General features: G+C 44.6%; 1 protein-coding gene across 1 annotated transcript in view; it reads right to left on the bottom strand.

Moving 5' to 3' along the window:
- The window catches only part of LOC108929030 (cyclic AMP-responsive element-binding protein 3-like protein 1), a 30,769-nt gene extending 22,369 nt beyond the window's left edge, over positions 1–8,400 (bottom strand). The window contains exon 1 of the mRNA XM_018743318.2: positions 7,984–8,400. Within this exon, the coding sequence (XP_018598834.1) occupies positions 7,984–8,085 (102 nt within the window). The 5' untranslated portion in view covers positions 8,086–8,400. The remainder of the gene's footprint in view (positions 1–7,983) is intronic.
- Between the last annotated feature and the right edge of the window lie 13,296 nt (positions 8,401–21,696).

Below are 21,696 nucleotides of genomic sequence, written 5' to 3'. Positions count from 1 at the left end.
GGGACATGCGGGGGGACACAGATCAAAATCAGAGTGCGGAGTCAAGGCAGTTGGGTAAAAAAAGCATTAGCTCTCTGCTTTGGGGGAAGGGTTGGGGAGGAAACCACCAGTTCGCCAGCTGTTTCTCTGGCACAAGTACATGCAGTGCATACAGCCAGCGAGGCCAAGGTGGATGGCCTGGCACCGCTACCTGTGCAATGGAAGCAAGCGCCCTGGTGGCGGGGAGCAGGGCCCGACTCCTACTCGTGGAAACTTGTATTAGAATTGCCCCCCAGGTTGAAGCAGCCTCTGGCACGGCAGCAGAAGCGTGCCGTTGAATTAAGCGGGTAGGATTTTTTTTAACATGTGTGCAATTAAAGCCTGTCTTTACTAAGTCTTGATCTCCTCAAGAGTTTCTCATTAAGGGCATGGAGGATTTTACCAAAGGCACATGTTGGCAACATCCTCATTACCATTTGAGTTGCTTAGGAAGTCAGTGCAGACTTATATAACCCTGAGATACGAATTCGAAAGTTCACCTCCAATTTACCCTGGAGCCGTCATCCAAGATACTGTTTACAATAAAGGACCTTTTAAAGAGTTCATATTAAAAACATTTTAAGCATATTAGGATACTATAATTCACCCTGTGGTATTTGGGCATTTTTTCATGTCAGATTTATCATACAGCTGGGAGACTTAAGACTTCCGCTGGCTACCCTTCACCTCCAAATTTCAAAAGTAGAAATGCTGCTGCTTTTTCTCGAACGGATGGAAACTATATTTTCAATGCATCATATAAATCAAACGCTTGACATACATTCCAAAAGAAGGCAAAGACGACAATTTATAAAAATGAACCCTTGTTTACAATGGAAACGTCTTTACGCAGTTGAATCACCACCCGAGTGCTTCCAATCAAATAATACCAGGCTGTCTGTTTGCATTTAAAGCTGAAAATATTCCGTCCTTTAATTTTGCTTCCCGATAATGCCACTTCAGACACAATATGCTGGTTACTTAGTTAAGGCTGTTTTGTCCTGCATTGAAACCTTAAAAAATAAAAAATAAAATCACGCATGGTCCCCACATGGCAGGAATTTCTAGGGTTTTAAAAACAAAGTCAAATAAACTGAAGCAACATTTCAGCTGTGTGTGTTTCCACATGACTGTGTGTGTTTGCGTGTGTGTGTGTGTGTGTGAGACAGAGTGTGTGAGACTCCTGCAGAAAAAAATGGGGCATTCTTCCAATCAGCCAGGCTCCATTCCGACCAATGAAAGCGGATCATGCAAATTAGCCGGCCTTTTGAGCAGCGGCACGTGAGCAAACTGGAGTGCAAGGTTAGCATGGAGGAGGCCACCACTATTTACAGCTGTGCAAAGTGGCTTTCTGGTGGAAACACTAAGGTTTAGTACTACTATTGTTAAAAAAAAAAAAAAGGTACTGCCCATTAATGGCTATAATGTCTCTCATTTGCCTAAAACTGGAAATAAAAGAAATCTGTGTTTTCCCCATATTTTTACAGTTAAGATCCTGCCGAGTTGCTTTATATTTTTATAGTTTTGTTTTCGAAACACCATAAGTAAAACAACAAAAAGCAGAGCATATCAGCATCTTCACTTTGAAAAAGTAAATATCTTAGCTCGTATTTCCGCAAAAGTAAAAAAAAAAGAAAAAAAGTATTTTTTCCCCGTTTTTAAAAAATGGGACACTGCTGTGCGCACAGTTCTATCCCATGCACATTCAAGACTAACGGTGCTTCACGTTTGGGTAAAACTTTTTAATATGCTTAGAATATAAGAAAAACAAAGAGATGGCATATGAGGAAATTTCTTTGGTTGTATGCTCTGTACTTCTTAAGAAAGCCTAAAGAAAGAAAGAAACACTTGGACATCACGGATACTGATGGAGAGGGGTAACCCTGTACAGCATCTGAACGAAAAATTCACTTTGTGTCAATGTGACTTTGCGTATGGCGTGACTTTTAGGGCTACTTCTGACACCGATATTCTCCATCTGTGGTTTGGGACAAAAGACGTAGCCCGAGGTGCTGCTGCACGCGCAACCTGAGCCACATGTGACCTGATGTTGCTCCTCAACCCTGCCATGGCTGCAGCGCACCAGGCTGAACTCGACATCTCGCACCCTGAGGGGCAAGAGATAGAGGCTGAAGATACTTTCTCATTTTTTGCCTCCCAGTGCAGTTCTTCGTAGATGCCGTTCCTGCCCGTCTGTGTATAAATATGGGCCGGTGAAGCAAATCAACCACTCAGTGAAGAAAGGACATGTTCAAAGCAGACCAAAGATTCAAGGAGCCATCATAATAATCATGCTACTACAAGGCAATAAACTACAGATTTTAACAATAAAACACTGCAATTCCCCAAACAGGGGCTGGATCTACCACGCTCAGCTGCAGATCATTCAAGCAGTGCCTTGCCAAAACTATAATTCGTGACAGGAATATGTCCAGTTGCTGAGACTTTTATGGGTATGGTTGACCGTCAGCGCATCTCGAACCCGTTGGTGCTCCTGTCTCTTCCATCATGCAGACACCACTCATAGCTGCTTGTGGTCGCAAGGGTGCAATTTCACCGCTTGGAACTCAAGCTAAACTTGTATAATTTTTTTTTTTTTGTTTCTTCTTGCTCCTCTCCCTCGTGCTCAACTCAACGATCTTCTTTCAGCGGATGAAGTTCTGATGTCGTTGCCACCATCCTCCGGCAGGTTTTGTGCCACTTCCATTGTAGCAAAGACCCCTTCCTCGGCCAAAGACCCACAAAGGCCGGACATCTGAGTCCGTGGCGGTGCTCCTTCTCCACCCTCTGTCTTGTACGCCATAGTCAATTCTGTGACCTGTAATTTACCCCCAGTGCTTAGGGAGTGTCAGATGGAAAGCGACAATCAGACAATGACAGGCCGGACACCATGGTACTGTGGTTCGCCATACGGGTTAACGGGGACATGCTGCTGAAAGGCAGTATTTACATGGCTTACCCTTGTGATACATGGTATGGCCACTTATTTTAGTCAAAAACTTTCATCCCATTACAGAGCAGTTTTTAAAAGATATTTGCTACAGCGTGAAACCTTTCCATACAACACTGACCTTATGAGGTGCCATTCATTTAGAAAAAATGCTCTGTTTTTATTGACGCAGTCCTTGTTCTTTAGTATTACATGGGTATGACACCGTTACTCCTATTCATCTTCAGGAGATTAAACTGAACTCTGTACTATATTTGCAGCGTGCAAATATTCCATGATAACATATCCAGAGGAAAACAATATGCTGCAGCACCAAGTTTCCTCAGAGAGAGCTTGAAATAGAAAATAACCAGTACGATTTTGCATAATCCAAAGCAAAAGTGTCAGGGACTCAAACACAGCACGTTTACACTGACGGGTGACCAAACGATGGGCACGTTGGCTGAAAAATGCGGGGCGTAAATGTCCATCATTTGGAATATGGAACTGTTCATATGAAGTGTAGAATATGGACTGTGGAATAAGGCCCGTTGACATGGAACACAGAGAGTGCCATATAGACCGTCCATATGGAAAACGGTACACATACTTTCCTATTGACCCAAAGCTCTTAGGGTCCTGAGGCTTATAAAGCTCAACTTTGCCCAGTGAGCCTGGCACTGAAGTCACATCTCAGCTTCACGTGCTCATTTCCACGACTCCATCCTAACAATGTGCTCCAGATTTGCTTGCTTTTTTCTGGTCGCAGTTTGATATGAGGAAACTCGTTTGGGCCACAGGCTCACTCACATGCTGAACTGATTTGGAGACTGAGCATCCACTCAGGCAAGCCCTTTAAAACCTTCCTCCGGTCCCCTCCTATTCACGCCGAAGTATCCGCTTCATTCTCATAGAGATATTAACTTCCTTTACTACTTAGCACAGCCTTGAAGTTTAGTCACAGTAACGTACGTTAACACAAACAGAAAACGATGAAACAAAGACTGTTTTTATTTTTAGAAAAAGAAAAAAGTTTTTTTAGTGAATGCAAGTGCTGGGTCATCTACAAGAAGGCATAAATCCGCTGGGCGGGATGTCAGGGCAACGGTTGCATTCCTGGGATGGTCTCCAGTGTAGAGCAGTGCACGCTGGGATATCTCCCCCCTCTCAATCTACCTGCAGGCTACCTATCCCTTCCAGCTCCTGTTCCTTAGCCATTCTTCCCTTTCAGAACACTCTTCGGATGGCATTTGCCTGTAAAATAATATCCAAAGAGAAAACCTGTACCCGTGAAATAACACAAAAAAAGCAAAAAAACCAATGAAGATATAACAAGTGGCGACTGCTGAAAATGACTGCTTCAACTAAGCTTTCCAAAAATATCTGAGCCAAGCCGATAAACGCTTTCATACCATTTTGGGAGGTTAAGGCCAGGTAAATGCTGAAGCTACGCGTAGTTAGGCAAAGTGATTTTTTTTTTTTTTACTGTCCTCTGCTTCACATAAGAGGCTGGATGTGTGCGGTGAGACAGTACAGCTCCAAAAAACAAACAGCAAAAGGACCACCAAGATCTAAAGTATTTTCACTGGATTTTACTTCATTCAAAATAATTTAGTCCTAACTCTCCCTATTTAAAAAAAAAAAAAAAAAAAGAAAAAAAACTACCGCCTGTAGCTGTAATAAATTTGCTGGCCATCTGTCACCTACGTTGAGACCCTACAGTCTAAACAGCATAGTGTGCAACTCCTAATCATTGCAAGTCTTTTAAACACTGTGTACCATATAATCACACTGTGGGGAACACACACAGTCACGTGTGTGATGTGTGGTTACTGTGAAACATGCAAGAGCCGTAAAGAAAGCCTCCCAGCCTGCGGTGGGTGCATTTAAAAACACACAGAGGCAGGGAAAAAATATTGATGGACCTCAGACAACACATACTGGCTGGCAACAGTCCAGGTTCGGAGTACAGTAAACTGCACGATTCCTTGCGTGTGTACATTTGTGGATCTCTACAAGGAAATACACACGTGTGTGGCTGGAATGAATAACAGCGTCGTTAAGAACACACCTTAAATAGCCACCTTTTGTACTTTTTTGTTGCCATGAATTACCGGCGACTCCCTTTAAAATGTTTTTAATACCTCCTGTTTTGCAAGTGCATGGAAACGGCATGCAGACGGCAAGAGGCCAAGCCAGATGAATGGCTTCTAAAAGGCAACCGATCCCTTGAACCTGTGCATCGGGGCGCGCCAGTGTCGTGTAGGACTTTCAGTGCACTTCCAGTGAGCGCAGCATCCATCACCTTTAATGGAACAGCACCAGGCCCAGTTAATAGAAGAAAGGTGCAGCACAACAGAACCCATCTGACAGCAACAGTTGCCAGCAGGAGTATTAACGAAAATAGCTGTGAGGAGCCAGGGAGCAAGACGGGCAGATTTGTGAATCCATTCCAACCATCTAAGCCATCGAAGGACACCTAATGTCTTTCAAATGAGGTGTGCTAAAGTAACCTTCCAGATTGTCCACCAAACCGAGGGAGTCGTCTCAGCCCTGAGTAGACTATGCCATGTGTGTCGCCCCACACCCAACTCAATGCTCTTCTTCTATATGCTTCAGGCCATTAAAAATAAACTTAATTTGACACTCCTTTCTGCTGGCTCATGTCCAACAACAGCAATTTTTGGGGGGGACTATTCCAAGGGGAAGAATTATGTCACCTCTCACCCCTTAAAACAAAACCCTCCTTGGCAAATGTAACCAGCCAGTGCTGAATGACCTTCCTTGCACTGTTGCGTAATGACTATTAATTCTTAATTAACTTAGCAAAAGATGTGAGCAAGATATAAAGCAGTCTGTCAATCTGAATGTCGATGTGCAAGTTTCTCCAGTTTGGCAATAGGTTTTTCCCCATTTTCACGAAAAAGCGACAGCTTCCTTAAACTTGGTCCAACTGTCAAATATTTAGTTGACAAATAAGCAAGTTGAAGGCAGCAGCTGGCTGTGCAGGTAGGGGCTAATTTGCGAAATTCTCACAGCCAAGCCCTCACTGTACAAAGACTTCTATCGCCACTTTCTCTGGAAGTTCCTGCTAATGTCAGTTACAGAAAAGGATCATTAAAGGGCATCAGTTACTGAACAGGTATTATTCCACAGTGAATCAACTTATCTTAGCTGTCTTTGTAGAAGCCATTTAGACAGTGAGCACTAAAATAATAATTATAATTTTTGATAGCGATACACAACGGTTTGAGTGTCATGCTCACGGGATGACTGTCCTGTAACCAGTCAGAAACAATTCCTGCATTTAAATGTACGTCATGTTCCCCAGAATGATCTTCAAGGAACGTCCACCTTTGTCAGAAGTGGAGATGAGCCTGAAAAACAGGTAAAGGCTGAGGAGTGGCGTGAGTGACAGATGTGACTTTGGTGAAAAGAATACTCCGTGATATTGCATCGTTAGCCCAGACAACAGCATTAAATCCTAGGGAGAGGCTCTCGATGGAACAGTCATCAATCCGGGCTTCATTTTATGTAGACGTCTTAGCGGGAGCCTTAATCACACTTTGCAGGATGGATCATCTCCTTCTCACCTTAGCTGCGAGCAACCTTGAACCACTTCCTCCATGTCAAGGTTTACTGATGCACGAGCTGAAACGTAGGCCAACGTCACAAGCCAAAACCAGAAATCCTACTTAATACCAACCTATAAATGACAAGTGCCACAGTTAAAATTTTATGAGGTAAAACACTGCACTGCCACCCCATATTTAATCCTTCACCAGCAGGGAAAAATGACCGCCGCTACATATGTATTTTCATTCAGAGAGTTACAAACACATTTAAAGGCCCTGTAGTACCCCGTAAACGCACAAAAGCGTCCTTTCACAGATGCTGCCCGACTTTCTGATTCTCTGCACATGGCCAGTATGGGCCGCTCCGAGGTGCGGAGGCCTCAGAGCACACAAACTGCCTTCAGTCTAACACCCCAAAAAGAACAGTGGCTCCAGCCATAGAGCCCAAGTGAATGGATTCAAACATGCAGACCATTCTCTCGGCCCAACCCGAGCCACAAGAGAGCCTTTGAGAGCAGGCCTAAAATACCCGCTTATGGGCAGAAGTACCAAGGGGCTTCTGAGTTGTTGGACATATGGTCTATTATGGAACCGAGAGGCTGAGACACTTAAGTTAATGTCAAGTTTATTGATCTCCGAGTACTGCCCAGCAGGGTTAGGGTTAGGGTTAGCCAACCGAGGTTAGGGTTAGGGTTAGCCAACCGAGGTACACCAGTTCTTCAAAGGTGTGCCTTACCACGAGGGTCAGGGTTTGGTTTAGCGGACTGAGGTAAACTTCTTCTTACATGTCATGAAAGGGTTCAGATGAAAGTTAGGGTCGGGGTTAGCCGATTCAGATAGATTAGCCCTGAAATATGAGCGAAGAGACTCTGTTGCCATTCTTTTGGTATGGAGAGCATCTCAAGTCCTTTCCAAATTGTTTCCACGTCTTTTCCATGACTTTCCATGGATGTTTTTTCCTGGAATCATGACAGGGGGTGGGGGCACACAGTGGAGGTGTGGAAAACCACAGTGCCAGTATTACAGACTTTTTACTATTATTATTATTATTATTATTATTATTATTATTATTAGCCGTTAGAGACACAGTTTGTCTCAGGATCATGTCAAAAATGCGTATTTCATTGAAATAACAAGCACACGCTAGTATTTCACACAAGTCTTCTCTTAGACTAAGTCCACGGGGTAAGACGAAGCATTTGGATCATTTTTCAGTTTTTCGCTTTTTTTTACACCAAGTCAAAAGAATGTATAACATGCGCGGAAATGACAGCAATGAACAACTAGCAAAGGACGAACGGACTAAGTGTCCATCATTCACTGACACTTCACTTGCTTTCCAAAAACGAGAAAAAAAGACCGTTCCACCACCACCACGCGGAGCGCACGCGCCTCCTGACTAATCGCGGCAGAAAATCCACGATCCGTGATTCCACAAGATAGAGTTACATAATAACGTACCACATTGGTGAGGAAATCAGACTCATTCAAATCCTCCAGGTCCAACAGGTTGGGATTCGGGAAAAGTTTCTCCGCTGTGAAACTGTCCACGATGCCTTCCATCACGGCTTCGAGCTTATGTCATCCACGTGAAAACCACCTAAAATATGAGGTTTTTTTTTAATTTCTTCTGGAAAAATGTCATTCAGTGTCGCGCTCGCGGCGCGCGCTCCCCCCCTAGTCCGTCGCGAGACGACTTTTAAAACGCGGTGAACATACTATAGAAATTGCATTAACATGGATTACGTTTGCCTTTCCGTTATTATTATCATACTATTTCGCTCTTTCTATGCGGCGGTAAGGTTTCTTCCTCAGGGGTCTATCAATTCTGTCACATTCGGCTACAGATTGTCTCTTAGAAACAAATGAGATGATTAATATTTATATAAGCTCCGCCTTCTTTTCGTTTCTTCGGTCTCTCGGAAGCCCCGCCCATTTCTCACTTAAAGTCACAGTACTTCTTAAGTCTAGTGCGCATGCTTCGCCTCGTAATAATTGTCACATTACTTGTCAACTTTAAAAATCCATGAAAGTGTTTTTCTTTACTAATAAAACCGAATTGCCATAGATACTGTATCAACAATGCACATTTTTTTAATCAGTAGTTATGCATTTCTAAGTTTCCAAGGGCAAAAACTGGAGCAGCAAGCAGGGATGAAATGAGAACTATTGCCAATGTTGCCCTTGCTTTTTTGAGACCAGGTCGGAATCACCCCTACTCTGTCTCCTAACACTAACCCTAACTTCTACTGTCTCCTAACCCAAACGCTACCCTCTGCTGTGTCCTAACCCTAACCTCTGTCTCCTAACCCTAATCCTAACCTCTACTGTCTCCTAACCCTAACGCTAACCTCTACTGTACCCTAACCTTCATAACGTACTTTACATCCACAAGAAATTATTACATTTGTTTTATGTCAGCATATGTTCAGTCCACGGTCTTACTTAGCCCCCAAAAAAAAACTACCAGCTTCAGAGACATCGTCTCTTCTGCAGAATTCAGAATTACTGTGGGGCTCAATCTCCATCTTGTCCATCCTGTCCATCCTGTAGCTGCAGTCCTTGCTGGGTGTCACCGGTCCCTGGCAGGGCTGGCCTGAAAAGAAAAGAGTACATCGTATCGCCGAAGACAACACCTGAGCATGTGGTCAGTCAGTGAACATCTATCTTTAGAGGTGTTACCTGACAAACTCCTTCATCACCTCTCCCAGTTGTAGCACTGGGATGCTTATGTTTCTTCACTTACTGACCTGTGCCAGTTTATCTTGTCAAGTTTTATAATTACAGTAATTATAGACTGGGAAACATGCGTATGTAGAAGTTACGGACACTATTTTATTTTGGAAGCATTTAAAATAATGACCCTTGACCTAAGTATTTTGGACAGCTTTTCTGTATTAGAACAATGTATGTGTTTAATCTGCTTGAGATACTGTATTTACTAAAATACACATCCACTTGACTGAGCTCAACGTTTTTAATACTTTGGCCATTTTTAATACAAATTTGTATGTATGCCTTATTTTGTCTTTTACCGCACAACGCTGAATGTTGCACGTATGAGATGGTACTAGTTACAGAGGGCAGAATGATGGCACTAACTTATACTGCAAGAACGCCAGTAGTGGGCCAGCAGGTAGTACAGCGGTTAGAGCTACTTTGAGCTCCAAGTATCCATGTTGAAAAGCCTGCCCTATTTTCGTATTCTTGATCAATACTTAGTTATACTTATCCTGAGATGCTCCAGTTGAAATTACCCAGTTGTATAAATGAGGAAATCATAAGCAGCTTTACACTGTGACTCACTCTGGAAAAACGCATCGGCTAAGTAAATGTAATGTAAATCAAAAGATTTTAATCATCATGAAATATCAACAACTGAAAGCAAAACTGCTGGGGAGGATAATCCTTTGGCTGTTCTCTATACTAATATATATGAACACACCCCTTCTAGTTAAAGAATAGGATTTCTTCGTTCTGAAGATAGAGTTACATGGAAAAGAGACTTGGTTATTCAACTGGTTTTACTGCTCCAAAAATGCAGAAATAATCTTCAGGAATTTCCCATTCCTTTGTCATGGTTCATAAAACCAATTCTGGACTGTCGAAAAAACCATTCTCTATGCAATCTCCACATTGACAAGGAGCGTCTTCTGTCAAAGGCAATAAAATCTAATTAAATTAGCATCCATCTGTCTGCTAGCTTTCATGCGAATACCATAACCTGCTGGGCTTGTTTGAGAGGAAAGAGCTATTTCCTTGTTTTTACTGTTTTTTTTTTATTGATAGTTTATTGTGAGCATAACTTAATTACTTAAAGGGCCTGGGACCTCTCCAGTGCATTTAATCATGAATGATGCAATGTTCTGGTAACACAAACATGCGGCATCTCCATCACATCGGAAAGTTTCAGCCAGGAGATCTCCCATGAAAACACACTCTCTCTCTCTCTCTCTCCTAAATGTTATTGAAGAACTGCCTTGAAATGGTTACTTTGCAACTCAAAGGCAGGCACACACACACTTTCAGAACCGCTTGTCCCATACGGGGTCCCGGGGAACCGGAGCCTACCCAGCAACACAGAGCGTAAGGCCGGAGGAGGAGGGGACACACCCAGGACAAGACGCCAGTCTGTCGCAAGGCACCCCAAGCGGGACTCGAACCCCAGACCCACCGGAGAGGAGGACCGCACCCCCACTAACTCAAAAGCAAAGAAGAGAAATATTCACAATAAAGACAATCAGTTTAACTGTAGACGTTAACTGGGTGCCTCTTGGAAGTAGTGCTGGCGCTCCATGTTCAGCCAAACCATGACACTAAACCTCTGAATCAGCTCTAACCCAACTCTCCAAACGTGTTCCTCTCATAAAATTGCCGTAGGACCGTAATGAGCACGAGGCTGAATATGTACTTGATTCGTCGTGCATCTGTTTGCTTCTTCCCCCCCCTCAATCTCTGAGCTCCAGTACTAAGCAAAGGCAGATAAAACCAGACACTGGAGATTTTTTTTAAAGTTGCAATATTTGTATGTCTTTAGCCTTGCATGCTTTCTCAATTAGAAGATCTTAGTCATGAAAGTGAGGTTTCACAGTCATCCTTGATCTTCACAGGGGGCAATGTTACTGTCCTGGAAATATTGCGTGGCTCCCACTCTGATTTCTTTGCAACAGCGTTTTTTTTTTTTTTTTTTTAATTACAAGCAAACTGTTGCTTGTTTTGTCCTGCGCTACATAAATTATGGATCTATATCGGAAGTACCATAAATTTTTCTCACATGTATTTTTTCCCACAGGACTGTAGACTTTATTATAGTGAATGGGCCCTTTGCCATTTATCGTGAGAAACAACACAAACGTAAGTAAAGCAACATGGCGGTGCAGCAGGCAGCGCCGATGCCTCACAGCTCCCGGGCTGTGGGCCTAGACTTGAGTTTGAGTGCGAGTCAGTCTGAGCAGAGTTTGCATTTTCTCCCCACGTTCACATGGGTTTCCTCCCACAGTCGAAAAGATATGCGTTTCAAGTGGATTGAGGAGGAATGTCACTTCCACAGAATAGAACAGAATAGAATAGAATAGAATATACTTTATTGTCCCATTTCTGGGAAATTTGTCTTGGACAACCATGACACGGCCAGTGCACGACACTGGACTCATATAAAACAATACATACCATGGGTGGATAGAGGAACCCTGAGCAAGGCCCACCTGAACCTGCTTGCCCCAGACGGGGCACGGGGAACCGGAGCCTAACCCGGCACACAGGGCGTAAGGCTGGAGGGGAGGGGACACACCCAGGACGGGACGCCAGCCTGTCGCAAGGCACCATAAGTGGGACAAGAACCCCAGACCCACCGAAGAGCAGGACCTGGACCAACCCACCCCCTTATACGTACCATAACATGCAATAAAATAATAAATAAAGCAACAATCAAAATACATTAAAAACCTACTGTATACCAATCTAAAATCTCAGTTTTGGAATTCTCTATTCAATAATTTAACCGCAGTTAGCACAAAAGAACTTTTATAACGATTTGATTTACACATCAGAATCCTAAAAGCATGTGTGCGTCTGTATCTAGACTGTCGTGTTGCCGCAATTAAGGGTGTCAGATAAATATGACTTACATTTATCTGTATAGCTGACACTTCTCTCCGAAGCAACTTAAAAGCAAATAATTTTACTAGAGCAGCTTACGGTACATACCTTACGCAAGGCTGCCGGAGGCAGAGATTGAACCCCTGACCTTTGAACCCAAAGGCAGCAGCGCAAACCACTATGGTGCCGGCTGCCCCCTGCCTTCTCTCATTTGACTTAATAACAAAGCATATAATAATGGCCTGTAAATAAATCAACTAATTATCAAGGCATCCTCCACAGCAGCATCTGGCTGTGTTTACTTTCCAAACACCAGCAAGTTGTCTGTTTGCCTTTGTGCCTTTCTGGCCTACTTGCTGTAACCAGTAATCACTCAGGTGGTTCCATGTTAAACGCAGACACTCCGTGAAATATGCCCTGGATGGGGGATATGGTATTCGGGTGCATATTTTGTTCTAGTTTTCTCAGAAATTCAATCAGCTATTTCCCTGAAGCTTTGGTGACCTTGATCTCCTACCAATTTCCTTTTACACCTGCCAGTGACATTCTGTTACATAATCCTCAAGAATGCATTATACAACAAATACAACGAACAGGTAAAGTGCTCATTTGCCTAAAGGGATATGACCGGTAGCAATAATGCGAGAGCCCAGAGCAGCGTCCTCATTCTTACGAACGCGAAGACGTCTGATTTGTTTTCAGTTTAATTATACAGCAGCATTGTGGAAACTCATCCATTCCCTCGGGGAAAACGATCGCACTATAATGAACTGCGGACCACGAAAGACGCACACGGCAAGACAAACGTGTTCATAATTTTGTCGAACCAAATGAGCGTTTGCTTTCACCGACATGTTACGTTTATGGTGGCCCCATTTTCATCTTAACAACGTGAACTCGTGATCCGCAGATGTATAACAGCCTCCGAAATAATACAGTCAGTTTACCATTTCTTGGTGCACGGGAGCAGTAAATAACGCAGGTAGGGGAAAGGAAGTTAGTCGGGTCACAAAAGACAACTCTGTCGGAGGTAACAGACACCTCATGCTCCTCGGCGTGGCTGTGCAACAGCGCACAAAGCCCTGCTGTGTAATACTCCCCAGCAGGTGTAATCTAGGACTTGCGATAGCAATCGATGTAGTCCGATATTTCAATGGCTCCGTCTGTGCTCATTTCTCCTCCGGCTTCCGTGTGTGTCAGGAGTTTGTCATTCACACACAGCCTGCGATCCTTATCAAGGCAAACCAGGTTGATCGTTAGAATACATGCGCGCACACACACACACACCTTGTGCCTGAAAAGGGAGCGATGTTAGTTGGGTCAGATTATTATGTGTCAACAGAGATCCTGGTGCACTGAGATAATAAACAGTCCTAGAGAAACAGCCACAGTCATTTCCAGTTTGATATCACATAACCACCTGCTAATAAAAACGGGGGGGGGGGCGCACAGTGGCGCAGTGGGATGGACTGGGTCCTGCTCTCCGGTAGATCTGGGGTTCGAGTCCTGCTTGGGGTGCCTTGCAATGGACTGGCATCCTGTCCTGGGTGTGTCCCCTCCAGCCTCACACCCTATGTTGCCAGGCTAGGCTCCAACTCCCTCCCCAACCCCGTATGGGACAAGCGGTTCAGACAATATGTGTGTGTGTATTGAAAATGGAGCTCTCTAGACGCATGCATACCGTATATCAGCATTTCATTTTTTGTTTTCAATGCACCGTATCAACGGTGCGCACTCCTGGTCTTGAAGGTCCACAACTTCTCATTTCACACGTACCTGAAAACATAACAGAAAGGTTTCGTAAGAGCGCACATTCAATCGTTCTTCTCTCTACCGCAAGGCCGGGCGTCAACACCTCTACCCTACATTGCAAATATTACATTTAAAAATAACGCAAATTAAATCTGGTCTAATCCGACTTGTAGTCATCCATCACAAACCCGGGGAAGCGTAATGTGTGAAGTCTGCTCGATCTGGAGGGGAAACCCAGGCAACAGGTAAATGCACAACATGTGCTCCGTACACAAATTCCATACAGACAGACACGCACAAGCCGCGGCCTTGCAGCTGTGAGACAGCAACGCTACCCACTGAGTCAACGTGTCTGCGAAATCATCTGGTTCCATTAAAATTACACCGCGAATGGCAGCGATCGAGATGGGCAGTGATGCTTCCCAAACTGTGTGACTTATATGGTTTCAACAGTACATTTAACATGGACAGCGTGAATATTTGTCTCTAACACGTTCATATTTTTATTGCTTATATATGAGGATAGAAACTGTCCGTTGATTAGTCCTACAATTCTTCTTTTTTGTCACCGCATATTTTACATTTACATTCACATTTCTTCAAACTGTCAGCCACAAGAAATTCTTAAAAAATACCATTGTCACAGCGGATATTCATCAAAGTCTGTTTTAAAAATGCATTTGGACTGAACGGAAATGAATGAGTGTAACTGAGGGCAATGTAAAGAATGCAGCGGCTCTCCTCCAGCCTGTGCTGCGAACCCTAATGGAGTCGAAAGGTTGGGTTGCTGTGTGTTGAGCGCTGAGTGCTCCTGAGTGTAGGAGCGTGACCCTTTGAGCTCCCATCTGCACTCATCTTCAACATTCATCTGAACCAGGCTCAAGTAGGGAGCGCAGACACGTGCAAGAAAGGATGAATCAACGGTATCTGCGGGCAGCATAGTGGTGAGAGCTCTCACTTTGGGGTCAAAGGGATCGCAATGTGAATCCCTGGTCCTTCTGCAGCATCCATCCATTGTCAAGAACCACTTGTTCTGAGCGGGGTTGCGGCAAGCCAGGGCCTAGGGGGACACACCCAGGACGGGACGCCAGTCCATCGCAAGGCACCCCAAGCAGGACTCGAGCCCCGGACCGCCACGCGGCGGGCACCGGCCGAACCCGCCGCTCCACCACGCCCCCCAGTCCTTTTACAGCACCTTTCTTCAAACTACTTACCCTGTATTGCTCCAGCAAAAAATGACATTCGTCAACTAAATAGCTGTTAATAAGAAAAGAGAACATTCCTTAAACCGTCAAAACCGAGGGAGCCCGTCACACTTAGCATGGTAGGGTACTCTACTGGTTTTCTACTCATCTGATCTGCTGCATGCTGGGATTCTGAAAGCCCTTTACGCAGGCCCCATTGGCCATTTTCATCCAGACTGTTTCCATTTTTTTGGCATAAAACACAGCTGTGAAACACAGTTTTATCTAATCGCTGGATCTATTAGCTGCCAGACCTGACATAATGGACATTCTGTCCCATTTTATGATCTCAGCAATAAGCACTGCACATTCGTTTGTTTTACTCCAACTCCATCTTGGTTGAAGAAATGCTGCTAAAGCATAAAGTAGGACTTTATGGTACATGGAAATAATGATGTCTTTTGTTTTTTTCTTGCTTCTCCACAGGGCGTTGATCAAATCTCATCTGAAAGCTGGAAAGCAAAGTTCATTTCATGTGTTGTTATGCCAAAGGATGTCTAATTGAATGAGCCGTGGAGGGAGAGCACAGGTCAGTTCCAGCACGCCAATTAGCCCTAAAGTCCATTCTGCGGCGGTGCAGCGCTGCGTTCCTGACTTCTTCACATCTGCACTCGCGGTACAGTTAGCAGCACCAGCTTACGAACACATCTATCACGCGAAGGGCGATGAACACGGATCTGTTGAAAAAGCATTGTCCTCATTACTCTTCCTGTGCCGTGAGCCTCCTTAAATCAGGCCATCGGAGGCAGAAGAAACGGTCAATTAGCAAAGCACAAGCGCAGCATCCGGTGCACACGTTGCCAGGTCTCGGAATTTAATGGCGAAACGGACTGTGGGTCCAAACAAATTCTGTCGTGACCTCTGGGCAACCGGCAACCTGAGACGGGTCTGTAATCCTTCAGAGATCCCGGGTCGGGAAGCTGTAAGCTCCTTCACGTTCGCACATATGGAGCGCATGGGGCAGACTGACCTCCGCTCACCGAGACATGCGGCAGGGGCCGGGGGGATGTGAGCCGCGGCTCCGCGGCACCTGGGAAGCACCTTCGGCCTCGAGTCGCATGCCGCAAAGCGTGACTAAGTGCATGACTCCACCCCCCCCAACTCACCCCACATCAGCTCCATCCACAAACCAAAGCTTAATCAGTCACAGAGACCCACAGAGCCTGGAGCCATTGCTCATTTTAATGTGCTCTGCTCCCTCCTTCCATAAGTATTTCCATGGAGCAGTTGCATAGGTCCTGGATGTGTCTGCCTTTATCTTTCCAGGACCCCATGTGTTATTGTTGACTTTGGTGCTTTACTCGTGTATTGGATTTGCTGACAACTGTGATCAATACTCTGAAACACTCTGCAACCCCAGCCAGGCAAAGCGTGGGGCAGTAAAGGTTGTGAGAAGCTCAGATTTTTTAAAAAAACATCTTCTCATGTAATTTATTTAAAACACGGTGCAATTAGGGAACATTTTAGAAACTTTATCACAACACCCAGCAGTGATTTCATTCAGTTTACCATGAGGATTTTGTTATTCCTCATGTTTTGGTAGAATTTCAAACCCCACCTCCTGCTGCAGTAACCCTGAGCAAGATTCTTACCCTGAACTGATATAGTAAAAACCAAGCAGTCGTGCAAATAGCTAAATCACTGTATGTACCATAATGTACAAAACTTAACATTGTAAGTCACCTCGGACTAAGGCTTCAGCTAAATATGGGTTAACAACAATAATCACATTAACGTTGCTGTTTTCCGTGACCTATTTTACTACAGTTTTACTGCACTGCTGTGGAGACAGACCTTTGAAATGTTTTTGAGGTTGCCGATATCCAGGCCGGGCTTTCACCGAAATCAAGGCTCTTACATACATACATACATACGTAGACATATTCCGTGACGGTGCCTCTTGTACTGACGTCCTCGTATTTCCAGTCCGTGTAAACATACCGCGTCAGGTTTGCAATTTCAGCACAGCCCACGTGGGCGTGATTACTACACGCCTACTGTACGTTTCAGTGGGATAGGCCGGTGTGCAGAATGACAAGAATGCGCTTGAATGACACCCCTTATCTCACACTGTTCGATTCTGGCATCTGCAAAGGTCACATTTCCAGTCCTTGAGTTTCTCACAGCACCACTGATGACTAATCCCTTGTCATTTCTATCATACTTTTTATTATACTATATGATATTATACCCAAATATTATTGTGTTCCGTCATATCTCTGAATGAGTAAATCCCCACAACCCTGACTAAGACACTAAAAATGGTTCATGAAAATGGATGGATGGATGCTATTATATATTGTTAATGCACATTATTATTATAAATGAGAATTTTATTATGCTATGCAATAAAACCCAAAAATAGAAACCAAGCTACTTGTTAATTATCTTAAAAGTATAGAAGGTGGTCGACTAAAATAAGCCGATAGATTTACTCAGCAAGAGCCTCGACAGAGGGGGCGAGGTGGCACAGCGGGTTTGTCTGCATCCTGCTCTCTGGTGGGTCTGGAGTTTGAGCCCTGCTTGGGGTGCCTTGCGATGGACTGGTGTCCCGTCCTGGGTGTGTCCCCTCCCCCTCCGTTCTTGCACCCTGTGTTGTCAGGTTAGGCTCCGGTTTTCCACAACCCCACTTGGGACAAGCGGTTTCAGACACTCTGTGTGTACGTGAGTCTCAACAGAGCAAACAGGCAATAAGGCGACCTGTGCTGAGCACCTAAGAATAAGGCATCACATTATTGCGAAGCCTCAGCAAATTGAGTCAAGGTCATAAATATACTGATGTGTGATTCATCGGAAGTGTCAGGCTAACACGGGGTCGCTGAGGTTTATTTTTCCACAGCACGCAGCTCGGTCAAGCTGTCCTCTCCGCACAGCAGGCGCACCTGATCGCATCACATTTGGAAGCGGTTTGGGAGCATGAATTACAAGTGGCTGTAACGAGGGGGGGTTGGGAAGCGAATCTGCGATTCGGAGCACGTCACTCTAAAGCGGTCTCAAGGAGGAACGAGAATCCCTGCTTCATAACATCGTCGCATCTTCAGCTGTCTTGCTCATTTCACATTTTCAAGTTTACAGTCACTGCAAGGGTTTTAGAATAAACTAAGACTTCTCTGACTAAGCTCTCCTACTGCATCATTCAGGCGACTTGCTTGCGCTTACATTTCTTTGGCTGATGCTTTTGCTCAAAGCAACCTTGAACGTTAAGCTGCTTACAGTGATTTACACAGTTATGAAGCTGGGTCATTTTTACAGCTCTAGCCATTACGCCACCTGCTGCCCCAATTCTCTTTTTTTATGACCCAAGCCAGCTGTGACAAGTGGCTCCAGGGAAAGAGGGGGTCGCACAGAGACTGGTCCATGATCTCCAGCGTAGAGAGCAAAGAGTGCTGATTCTCCCCTGCCACCGTTGCTCCCGGGGACATCTACGGTCAACAAGGCAACTCCATCGTCCTCCAGGTATGTTAGATCCTCCAGTTAACAATGCAGCGTCGAGCGCTTAAAGAGCAGGGAGGCTCACGCTGCGCACGTCGGAGGAGGCGTGCGCGTCTGCGTTCCCCCCGTGATCAGAAGCTGGCGTGGGCGTCCTTCTTTAAGAACAAGACTGAGAAGTGAGTAATGTGATGTGACTAAGGTGGGAGGACAAGGGGTAAAGTGAGGGGAGAAGGAGCGCTTTGACTAGCCCAATAAAAGGCATTCGTTTAAAACACAACCCGCTGCATGGAAGCAGTCCAGGTACATTCTTTCCCATTGTTTTTAGCCGCTGGGATTTGGTTAGGGGAGCATTGTGTTTTTTCCCCTCCGTGACACACATCTCAGAGGCTCTGGGGTCCAGCTTGGCTTTTGATTTCCACCCAGGAACGCCAAGATGACGGCACCGCACTGCATCCAAATCGCCAGCTTGTAATAAAGGAGGGTATTTATAGAAAGCCTCAGGGTCAGTCGTCTGCCTGGCTGGGGGAACCTAAGAGTAGGGCAGGGCTGTGACTTAATTCTGAGTTGAGCTTTAACCCGCTGCAGAATATCAGTAATTATATCATTTACACAAGGCCAATTATACGGGCAGCAAGGGCAGGGTGCGGCCCTGTGGTCTCTCCCTGTCCTGCGTACGAAGACGTGGGATCAAATTCCGGTCCGTGAATGAATTACACCAATGCAAGGAGTCGGGAAGAAAGGCTTTTGATGTGAAAAGAGTTCTAGCGCGCAGCGAGAATAGCAAGGTCGCCTGCACGCCTTGCGTTCGAGCAGCAGTTTGAGCAGCGCTGCTTCCTCCCCTCTTATAAAACCATCCTCGCCCCCCAGGGCCCATTTTAACCCTTTCCACGATGCGCACCTCTGCACTTCCTGCAGTCAGTGTCCACAAAGACACACATTTTACAGTTTAATCAAGCTGGAGAAAGAAAGTCTAATAAAATATTTTTACTACACATGCAGGAACAAACCAAACAATTTGGAAGCTCATTTAACTGTGTCGGGAGAGTTTTCATTTATGTCCTTGGTTATCGACATTTTTATTACCTGATATTATTAACATTTTAAATAAAACCACAGCATATAAAAATTGTCATCACAACAATACAGGTCTTCTTCCAGTAACATCCCTTTTGTAACATGTTATTTGGATGTGCAGGGAAATTATGAGATTTGCACGTCGTCTGTTTACGTGTTTGAAATTGGCGGTAAAAAATGTAATTGCAGTTTTTAGTTTCAGAAAAAAGACTGAAACGTGTTCCAAGCTGTAGCCCAGTTATTGATGAAACATTAAAGGCAAAGCATTGCAATATCACGTGCAAACAAGTGATTCGTTTTCATCTGAAAACATGGAGTCATTTCTGGAAGTGCGCAGTAGTACACAATGTATTGGCTATGTGAGCCAGAACATAAAACCAACATTGGTTGATAAATGGGGAGGAAAATTGTCTCTTCGTGGAAATATGACTGAAATCACCGAAAACACAGTCCAAACTTGACTTCAGCTCTGCAGAACTTTATGTCTGCTTTGTAAATATCACCAGAACGCCTTTATGCACAAACACAGAATAACATTTCTTCTGTAAGTCTTTTTCAATTTGCTCCACTCCTCAAATTAAAGAGGCCCATAAAACAAATACATCTTCTGAAGCAGTCGTAGTCTCTTGCGGAGAAAATGCCCAAGCATGCAGGATCCCAAATATTTCAATCTCACTGTGCTTTTAAACAAAAGCAAAATTAAAACCAGGGCCCGCTGTTTCATACGGTTCTGACCAGAGACCATATGTTTTCTTGCAGCATCAGCAACATGTTTGCGCTAAATCAGTTTAACGTGCCCTATCACCCCGCACACTTAGCGACGCTCTATTAGGCGCTGCGTAAACGCTCGTCCCCAAGGTGACGTAAAGGTTTCTGGGACAGGGCAAACATGAGGGTCGGCATCTTCAGCCAATCTTTATTTTATTTTAAACCCAAAATCAGCGGCGGAGCACAGACTTCAGCCTGCGAAGGGGCAAAAAAAGAAAAAAGTAGCGTGGACGCACTGTCGAAGATTTAGGCATTTATGACCTACGCCTATGACCTGACAATTCCGCATTTTTTCCCAAGGACTGATGTTTTAGGGTGAATATTTTTCTTGGGTGGAACGGTGAAATAGCATCGAGACGTGATGCTTCGCATCTCCTGGGCTGTGGGTTCGGATAACTGGTTCAAATCCAGTTCAGCGTTGGGGTTTGTATGCTCTCCTTATATTTGCCTTTATACGTGCTTTTTACAAGAATAAGTGAATTGCCCCATTGTGTGTGTGCGCGTGTATGTGTGTGTGAGATTGATCTGCAATGGACTGGTGTTCCCGTCCAGTGTGTACCCTGCCTCGCGCCCTATGCTTCTGGGACAAGCGCTAAACCACCACAACGCTACATGCAGAAATGTGGAAAACATTTTTTGTCTAACCCTACCATTTCTTCATTATTAGTCGTATTTTGATTTTCATCTAATTTGCCAGCGTTGACATTTCACAGAGAAGGGCTTTTCTAATGTCCTGGGAATGCTGACCACCCTCCCCCATCCGTGTCCTGGCTTCACTACTGACCAGAGGGGAAGGTATTTGGGTTTCTGCACAGCACTGAGTCACGTTCCATGTCCTCAGTACATCCCTGTTAAGGGTATTGAAAACAGTCTGGCAGTTTGCAACAAGGAAAATAAAATGTTCACTACTATTTCCAGCAAAGTCCAGTACAAAGCAAATATGAATCTCATATTTATGGAGAGGTTGTGCTAGAGGGACCCCATGAATGTTGTCCCAGGTTCAACAGAGTTCTGTATAAATAGGGTCATGGGCAGCACAATAAGTCTTAATGCACCTTTTAGTCAGGTGATGTAGCCCTTGGATGAACTGTGTCACCAGCATCCACATGTCAGTGCAGAGCACCTCATGTAAGCAGTCGCACCTAATATGTGTGAACCAAACAGAACTCTATATTCCAGCCTGTTGATGCTTCCAGTGGCACCAGTGTTCAGAGTGGAAACTGTTCCAGTGGGTCCATTGTGCAGAGTGGTAAAGGTTCCAGTGGTTCCAGTGTAACGGTTCCAGTAGTTCAAGTGTTTATAGTGG

The sequence above is a fragment of the Scleropages formosus genome, chromosome 7 (genome assembly GCF_900964775.1).
Source record: "Scleropages formosus chromosome 7, fSclFor1.1, whole genome shotgun sequence".
NCBI lineage: Eukaryota > Metazoa > Chordata > Actinopteri > Osteoglossiformes > Osteoglossidae > Scleropages > Scleropages formosus.
Note: the sequence above shows the minus strand (reverse complement) of the source record. Positions and strands in the feature narration are given on the sequence as shown.